The 9,796-nt window shown below is 36.9% G+C and overlaps 1 protein-coding gene across 1 annotated transcript; it reads right to left on the bottom strand.

Annotated features, from left to right (window-relative positions):
• Window positions 1–6,575: 6,575 nt before the first annotated feature.
• On the bottom strand, window positions 6,576–7,115 carry LOC145674062 (uncharacterized). The gene has a single exon (XM_081743886.1). It carries the CDS (start codon window positions 7,113–7,115, stop codon window positions 6,576–6,578), a length of 540 nt encoding a protein of 179 aa, XP_081600012.1.
• Between the last annotated feature and the right edge of the window lie 2,681 nt (window positions 7,116–9,796).

The following is a 9,796-nucleotide window of genomic DNA, read 5'->3' as shown; positions in this document are numbered from 1 at the left end:
GAAACTATTTCTGAAATCATATAAATACTTTCAAATACACGCGCATCAATGATGTTAAAGGAATGCAACATATGGGACATTACAATGATTCCTCTACGTACCTCTAAAGAAAGCGCACAAAAATTAGGAATGCACCCATATTCATCCACAAAAATTATAGCTATCTTTATATTTTTGTTCGAGAATTAGTTTGTAAATTAAAACTTGTTTTCTTTACTATAGTGTTCACGCATTTCGTTTAAACTCTTTAATATTTTTATTGTCCGAGTGAGTATGTTAGTATATTAAATACCAATGGCGCATTTTGTGTGCTACCGGGCCTACCGCCTGTAGCCTTAGAATATTGCAAAATAAAGTTATTATAATATAAACTAAATTATACTGCTGGTTTTATACTTTGGTATTTTCTTTCAATGATACAAGTTTCTGAGAAATGTACATATTTAGAAACGTCCACTAACTTTGTTGCTTATAGTCTGTGTCACTTCCTTAAAAGGCCTTCGAAATGATAACGCAACAGAAACCACTCTCTAACAATTACAGCAAGAATCGTATCAGCACATCACACAGCGTACGAACGGGTTGCCAGGTAACACCAGTTCCCTCTAGAGATATCGGTTTCTTGGGCGTGAGAGAAGAGTAAAGGGACATTATACGAGTAATGACAGTGCATTTTGGGGCTTTCTGAGAACTGTCTCGGACATCTTGACAATCGTTCAGTAGCGGTTTGCGTCAACGCAACGAAAAGTTTGCGTTTTACAGTATTTTGCGACAGTTGCATGGAAAAATGAAAGGTTACTAGTAAAGAAGAAAAAGGTGGACAGTAACAAAGTTAATTTGTCAATTTAGGGACAACAAAGCCATGTGTTCCAGCTACCAAACCAAAAAGGTTAACGAAAGATGGTGATTGCAGCCTTGTGTTACAGGCTATTTTGCTAGGTTACAGTGTGATAACTCACAGAGGTACGCTAACCGATCACTTAGTTACTACTACCGGCCATAGCTTGTAACCCGTCACCTAGTTAGCATGTTGGTTGGTTAATGAAACAGGGTGCTTCAACTATAGTAATCGAATATTCTGGTTAATATAACATATTCAATTGGTTAAAATAATTGGAATTGCTCCTTCAAACACAACTTTGACGGTTTGGAATACACATCAAAAAATGCAATATGAAAAAGAATGACAACTCCATAAAGTTATCATTCAGTTGTAAAGTTTTTTTTTGTTCGTCGTCCCGTTTAAAGGGTTGTGCCCTTTCTTCGGGTAAGTGCTGTAATGTAGATCAATTGTCTCTATGGAAATGTAGGTGGTCTAAGGGTTGTCAGGTTTATTATTTCTTTATTCATCATATTTATATTAAACATACATGGATTGAAATGATTCCAGAGGAATATATATATATATATATATATATATATATATATATATATATATATATATATATATATATATATATATATATATATAACACAAGCAGTAATAGGTTAATGGCTAGAAGTGAATATTGGCAGTTATTACATAAACACAAATTATGACAGGAAAATAAAGTTGAGGGATGCAGTAAGAAAATGAACAAATGTAATGAATGGATGAAATGCAGTGATTGGGGCGATTCAGGAACTTATGAAGACGGAAGAGGCCCTTGTTAATGGGTATTACTGTGCATATGATGGATAGATATGAGATGAAAGTTCATGCGGTCGGTAGATTGTATAGATTTCCGGGTCCAATATGTCATCATCTAACTGTAAATGGTATAATGTCATGAAGTGTTTTAGAGTGGTATCAATGAAAGTTGGTGGTGCATCGTTGTCACGGTCGTAGCGGAGTATATCAAGTATCATAGGATTGGGCTGTGCCATACGTTTGCTGATGTAACGTATACGAAGTTGTTCGAGGTGCGTTAATAATGGCGGAAAAACGATCATCTCATAAAGTAAACGTATTGGACGCGGTAGCTTATGCGGTATGCTAGGCGTATAGCATGGCGTTCTAGTATAGAAAGTTTTTGATAGAATTTTAGGGGCGCAGATGCCCAGGCTGTATGTCCATAGGTTAATGTACTCCGCATGAAGGTTTTATATGTATTGAAAACGGTATCTGCCCTTAATCCCCAGGTTGTGCCCGCTAATCGTTTGAGAAGGTTAAGTCGATTTTGCGCTTGACCTATCAGTTTGAGATGTGGAGTCCAGGTAAGATGAGTGTCAAAAATGATACCGAGATACGTAATAGTACTTGAAACTGGAATAGGCGTAAGATCAACCTGAATTCGAAGTAGATTCGGGTTTCGATGTACTCGTGAACGGTGTCTACGTGGTAAGAAAACTATGGTTTGTGTTTTGGAAGAGTTAATATTTAACCTCCAAACATGACACCATTGCACAAATGCATCAATGACTACTTGCATGTTTTATTAAGAGATTGTACGGTGCGACCAGATGTGAAAAAGGCAGTGTCGTCAGCAAACTGAAATATTGTGGTGTTATTAGGAATAACAAGATCAGCGACGTACAGTAAGTATAATAGAGGAGACAATGATAATGCTTGTGGTACTCCAGATTGTAGGAAGATAGGATGAGATAACGTTCCATTGATTGAGATATAAACTAGTTGTCCTATTAAGAAGGAGTGTATGAAGCGGATGTACGAATTTGGCAGGAGATGGTTGCGAAGTTTATATAGTAAGCCAGGGTGCCAAACTTTGTCAAAAGCCTTTTCCAAATCAAATGTTACAAGGCAAGAAGGAAAACCTGTATTATATTGATTGTAAATAGCTGTGGTGAGATGGAATAATTGATCTTGAGTACTAAAATTTGGTCGAAATCCAGCTTGGTGTATTGGAAGAAGGTTATGTGAGTGAAGATGGTCGTGCATGCGACAGACAAGGATTCTTTCCAAGATTTTGCAGAGACAACTAGTGAGGTGAATAGGACGATAGGATGTGACTTCTGATGGAGTTTTCTTTGTTTAGGAAAGAGAAGCACTTTTGAGTATTTCCAGTCGAGTGGAATATATCCAGTTCGCAGAATAAAGGTATAAATGGTGCTAAGAAAGAGTAGAAGGGAGTGAGGCGCTTGTCTTATGAGTACATATGTAACAGAGTCAAATCCTGGTGCAGTATTCCATTTACCTTTAAGTGTATTACTAATAGTTTCGGGTTGAATCGGCATGGTTAGAGGATTATTTGGTTCTAAATCGTGATCAGCAGACGGACGAAAGAATTGAGAAGCTGCATCGTTATGTCGGTTTATAGTTGATTGCAAGCGATCTGGTGAATGCCAACCGGGTAGAGGTGTAAAGATATCTTGAAAATAGGAAGCAAAAATATTAGCCTTTTCTGCATCCGTAAGGATTGCTTGATGATTATGAACAATGGGGTAAGGCGTACGACAAACTCTACCTGTTAATTGATGGAACTTGTGCCAATATTTTGTAGGATTTGTTTCATTAGCTAGTGTGTTGCAAGTTTGAATCCTGTGGCGTCTCTTGAACGCAACAATATAATTATGAGTGATCCTTAGGTACTGGCGATGAAGCCGAAGCGCTTCAAGGTTACCCGATATTCACGGAAAGCTCTCCGGGATGCTGAAATAAATGGTAAATATTGCGGAGGTAACTTACGTGTGTGTAGCTGAATTTCGATTGTTGGAATGGAACGTTGTGCTGCGTCTTAAAGGGCTGTAGTAAGTCCAGTGATTGTTCGATCGAGTTCGTATTGCGTACTAGGCATTGTGAGCGTAGTTACGGCAGTGTCTAAATCGGTGCGATATTGTTCCCAATTTGCCCTTTGGTAGCAGTAGACCTTCTGAGGAGGAGGCTTCGGCTGAGTGTTGGAAGAACAATGAAGTTCGACTTTGATGGGGACATGGTCGCTACCTATGGAGTCAAGTACAGATATGTGAATAGACTGAGATAGTGAAGATGAAGTTATGACTGCGACAGGAGTAGTGCGACTGATGGGACGTGTACATTTCGGTAAAGTGTGAAATTCAGATCGTGTTTCATTCCGAACAAAATCGAGAAAGTTGTCTTTGTCACGTTGGGAACGGCTATGAAAATTGAGGTCGGCCGTGATAATGTAATGCCGGGAGTTGGTGTCAATATAGCGGAAGAAATCATAGCTGAAAGCTCTACGTGGACGATAGTAAATAAAAGAAAGGTAACTTTTTTGCCTCTAAAATAAATTATCGTGATGTTATGTTCAGGAAGGTGAAGAGCAGGTGGAACAGTAACTGCACGATAAGGAAGACTTTGCCGAATACCAATAGCTGTGCCTCCGTAGAGACGTGGTCCAGTTGGAGCGTCGTGTCGAAGTAAGTGATACTTCGGCATATAGCATGTTAAATATGGCTCAAGGTAAGTTTCATTAAGAGCAAATACGGCAATTTCTTTCTCCTTGAGGAGCTGTGTAAAGAGTAGTTGGTGCGTCAACAGCGATCGTATGTTAAGGAAAAGTAAATTGTAACCCATAATGAAAGTGAATATAAGTCCGTAGGTAGAGTTGTCCATATCAAACATAAACTTCAAGTGGTTGGATTTGAAAGTGCACTGTTGGTCCGGAATACGTTGCATGTAGTTGTAGATTAAATAACAGTTTCGCTGCGTGCATAATTTGAGTTAGAATATGGTTGCGAAGAAAAGGGTGGATGTTCTGTAGTGGAGTAGTGAGAAAACGGAGTAGACCTTCGACAGTAACTGGATAGCGCAATGAATTTGGTTATTTGAAAACAAAATTTTATTTATACTAGTTCGACAAAAAATTTGTTTCCATGCTACAATTCAATTTGTTTTATTCACATTGAAATTTGAAACATGCTATATCTATGATGAACATGAACGTTTCCTTTCGAACATTTGTAACTTTTCATTATGATACCCTTTGGACTTCTAATATAGGGTATTTCTGATAGAAATTTAGCAGTAAAATATCACTCTTAAAGTTTCTTTTTCTTTCTTTCTTTTTCTTTTCGTTTCGTTTTTTGTTTTTGTATTTTGTTCAGTTTGCATTAGTAGTTTGAAATGGAGGATATGACCAACGGTATCTACTGGGTATAGGAATGTATTTTGGATCAGTACGTCTAACGGACATTACCGAATTTGCAATCGAACCAAGCGGAAACAAAGCATGTGTGTTAAACTTTTGACATTATCCTAGATGTGTCTCGGAGGTATACAGTTCTACTGGAAATTGAGTATGCTATCCATTGTGAAAGTGGCATAATGAATGTTTAAAGCATCCTCTATATATTCGAATAGTTCTGAAAAACATATGTAAAAGCAAACGTTATTTCTATATTACTGTTGGATTTCTGGAAACAGAACTTTATAATGTTAGGTTCTTTTCTTACTACGTTTGAATTCATCATTTTTATCTGTTCTCCCTTTTCTTTTTCTTATTTTCCTCTCCTCTTTTCTCTCTCTCTCTCTCGCTCTCTCTCTCTCTCGCTCTCGCTCTCGGCCACATTTTTCTGTGTAATAGACATTCAATGGTTTCTATTTTTCATTGCGTGTGTTTCAGTTTCTCCCTACATCAACCTATGAATCTTGTTTCGTTTCGGTTTTCTTATTTCATTTTATCGAAGCTAATACATGTGTAGTTTGAAATTAGAATTGCGCTCATGTTGTTAGCTAATTTTAGTATGGGAGACAAGGGTGGAGAGAGTGGGGGTCTTTTTACCTGACACGATTATGGGATAAAAAGGTGTATATTGGATGGCCTAACTGCACGGCTTTAGCTGTCGCAATTTTTTGATGCGGAATGTACAAAACACCACATGTGTTTAACTTGATTCTTCTCCATTTTTAAAAATGTGGGTTAGACCACTATTGCGCTTACCCCCTCAATGGTTTCTTGCATGAAATATTCATATTATGCATGTCAAAATACACATTGTAGAAATTTTAAAAGTGTATGTTGAACGTTTAAAGAGAAATTCGTAATAATAATTAAAAACCTACCAATAAACATTTGTACGCCTCGGACTACAATTTCGCAAAGCTTAGTCTCAGAAAGTTTCAACTTTCTACACTAAGATCGATTTACCCCATTTTGCGCCTTCTTTGAACTCAAAATTCATATATTTATATCTTGTCCGTAATCTAGAGTTTAAGGAAATCATTTTTAGTACATTTTAATTACCTACGCCCAACTGTTTTGGTGATCTGGTATAAAGCGAAAAACAGTCTAAGTTCACTTTCTCCTTTAGATTCACTGTTTTTAACCTCCATCTTATCCTCAAACTCGAATACCATGATCAAATTAGTACAAAAAATCAAGTTCTACAACAAAGAGCTCCAAAGATTTGGTAAAAGTTGAAAGAAGGTATAATCATACCTGAAGAAACCGGAGATATGGACAGGCATATATGGTGACTATTTGGGGGCAGAACTATGAATGGGGGCTTGTGATTGTCTGAGGGAAATTTTGGCTTCTGATTGGCTCAGGGATACCGGCTCCTGATTGGCTGTTGTTGTGGTTACGAGAAGTGGCTTTGTTGAATGTTTGCTTTTGTTCCTGAAAAGGGCCGACCAGATAGAGCTGAGTTGAAACTCGTTTCTCTATTGAAGCTATTCATCTGTCCCAAAAATTACTGCACTTGGCTACTATGGTGGTATTTGTAAAATCAATTCTGTGTCCAAACTCTGGGCTATGTTCTGCTAGTCCTGACGTTTCATGTAGCTGAAGACTTATGTAGCTGTTGTGTTCCTTGCATCGTTGTTCTTGTTCTATTGTACGTCTAGTCTGTCCTATGTATGTTCTGCTACATCCACATGGTATACGATATACGCAAGGAGTACGCAGGTGAAAGTTGTCTTCCACTGGTTTGAGTAATGATCCGATGTTGGCTGAAGGTTTTTGAATAACTCTCATACCATGTCTGGCAAGTATTCTGCTGAGTTTGTCAGAGGTGTGGCTGATGAAATGCAATAGATTGGTTGAGAGATATTCATCACTCTTAACTTTTTTGATCACTTTGTTTTGCAAAGTAACAGCCCTGGCCATGTTGATATCTGCAAGACTGTAGCCATTTTCTTGTAGCGTCGAACGAAGATGGTTGAATTCCTGTTGTAAACTTTCCTGGTCAGTTACGGAAACTACTCTGTGGATCATGGTGTTTACCACTGTAAGACATTTGACTTGTGATGGAAGCTGCTTGCGTTGAGATAAAGATCCGTATGTGTCAGTTTCCTATATACGCTGTGTGCAAGTGTTCCGTCAGGTTTACGGTGAACAAAAAATATCAAGATAGGGGAGGCATCCATTCTGGTCCACTCCCATGGTGAATTTGATTTGAAGGTAGCTACTGTGGAGAAATTCCATAAAATTCTAGAATGATTCAGGACCACATGGGCAGATATTAAAATTATCCTCAATGTATCTAAAGAAACAAAACAGCTAAGAACCGCCGCATCGAGAGTTTCATGTTCGAACCATTCCATGTAGAAGTTGGCAATGACAAGAGCATTATATCATTTAGACCCCCCCCAAAAAAAACAGCGACCTGTTTTAGTCATTTTTTTTAGAATTTCTTGAGGGGGGACGTCGCTGTTTTTATTTTTTGTTTGTTTGTTTTATCAAAATGAAATAATGCTCTTAGGTGCAACATATATTTTTTCAGGGTCTAAAACCCAACATTGTCAAAAAATTAAAACTGAGAAAACTTGTTTTTTAGACAGTTTTCTGATCATTTTAGCACCTTCGATGTAACAACTTTGAATCTAACTTAATATTTATAAAGAGTACTTTCAAACGCTTCTTATAGCATATTTTTGGGTACGGAACCTCATTTTAATTTTTTTACCAAGTTTGTTTCATATTTATTTTTATGCTTCTTTTTACAAAAGATCAATCTCAAATCTATTTTATACATAATTGCAGTTGTGTTTACAAAATTCGCAATTTTATAACTATGAACCAGGAAATTAAAGCTTTAATGTATACACGACTCCAAAAGTGCATTCCCACCTGCAATTCTCCCTTTCCTGCAATAGTAGGCAACCCAAAGACTGGGCCATTGGGGTGGTTTAGCATTAGAAAGGTGTTGGACCAAACCTCAATTTTGTTACAAATATATCAGTGTGGCAAACTGCAAATAAGAGAATAAAATAAATTGTTAACAATGAGGATTTTATTATTGTGAAGGCAATCGATGACATAAAAAGTTACAAAATAATGTTACTTAAGGAGTTCAAAGAAGATGAATAGTAAGAAATAGATATCAGAGGAAAGCATTTCTCTCTTTTTTCCAAAAAGAAGAATCTCGTAGAAAAAGAAAAAGTTACATAAAGCACAGGTTTAATATAAAAGCCCAACAGCACAAATACAAACGTCCACACGAAACGGAAAGAGAGACAAACACAGAATGAAAGATACCAGTGGGGTACCAGACTTCCGGGCCTCCCATGCAAGATTAAACGAAAGACCCATAGTTGTAAACACAGTTGTTTTAATAATAATAATAATAATAATAATAATTATTATTATTATTATTATTATTATTAATTATTAATTATTAAGATTCGTTTCCTTTTCAAAATCTCTGACTCTGCCTAAGAGCATGTCTGCATATAACAGTCATGTGTGCACTTTTTGCCAATGAGCGGTCCCAAATGCCAAAAGGGATGGAAATCTCCGAGAGAGAGAGGATTAGAGAAACCTTCTTATGATAAATCCTAGGTCAAAGTTCGAAGCTGTTGCTCTAGACGGGTGCTTTTTTATTTTCTTGTTTCCGGGAACTGAAAAGTTCTGGCGGCTAAGAAATTATACTATAATATTGCAAATTTGCAAGTGGATTTATTTACATTGCAGTTTGTGGTAATAAAGAAATTATCATTAGAAGACGTTAATGTAAAACGTAAGTTTTATTTCTTCATTCATCGCAAGTCTTAGAGCCCTCTCTACTTCGCCCTTCCCCAATATCAATAACGTTGATGTATGAGAATATCGATATCGTTATATCGACATATCGCACAGGCCTAGATCCGAGAAATTATGCTTCAAATATACTGGAATCAACAATGAAACTCTAAATATGTTCTTCCATTTCTATGTCCAAGGTTGAGAGCGAAGGGTGGGAAACCTAATATTTTTTTAGCCAAAATGGTTTAAAATAAGAGTAGTTATACTTCTCCCTTAATAGAATACTATTAATAGGAAACTATTACTGTAATTTACCTGTTACTTCTATTTCTGATTGTCGCCACAAATCAGCGTCAGTACAGGCACGTAGTCAAGGGAGGGTGGGTCCGGGGGATCCAGACCCCCCTTCGAAACCAGAAATTAAAATAATAAGGAATGATGAAACAAAAAGGAACGTGAAAATGAATAATCAGCGTTAAGAAGTTATTGACGAGTGTTTTACTGTCTCTTTCAAATGATAAGCTACATAAGCAGTAGCCAATGATATGCAAACTTAAGCATAACGTTGTCAACATATGTCCTTCTCATTGCTTCCTCACCACTCCAGGCTTATGAGGATCGCATTACCCGAATTACTTGCAATACATGGTGATGAATGAGCGGGATATCCTGAAAAAATCAGGGAGTTTGAAATTTTTAGAAAAGTTACAGAATTTTCAGAACTTCTGATACTATCAGAGAAGTTTCAAGCTCTAAAAAACATAATGCCGTTCTGTAATAGTATGGGCATTTTTTTATCATAATTTTTCGTCATCGCTTCTCTGCTGTATCAAACATGTTATTTCAGGAACAGTTTTCTACTGCTCCTTTAACTTGACATTTTTAACAGATTGAAGTTGACAGAAAGAAATTTCTGTTAACGTTTGATTCAA

Source organism: Thermobia domestica, chromosome 17, assembly GCF_964235325.1.
Source record: "Thermobia domestica chromosome 17, izTheDome1.hap1.1, whole genome shotgun sequence".
NCBI classification, from domain to species: Eukaryota; Metazoa; Arthropoda; class Insecta; order Zygentoma; family Lepismatidae; genus Thermobia; species Thermobia domestica.
The sequence above is the reverse complement of the archived record's forward strand: the minus strand, read 5'-3'. Positions and strand labels throughout refer to the sequence as shown.

What these genes read in the sequence shown, in the direction of transcription:
- LOC145674062 (XM_081743886.1), bottom strand. Translation starts at nt 7,115, where the DNA reads ATGATCCACAGAGTAGTTTCCGTAACTGACCAGGAAAGTTTACAACAG.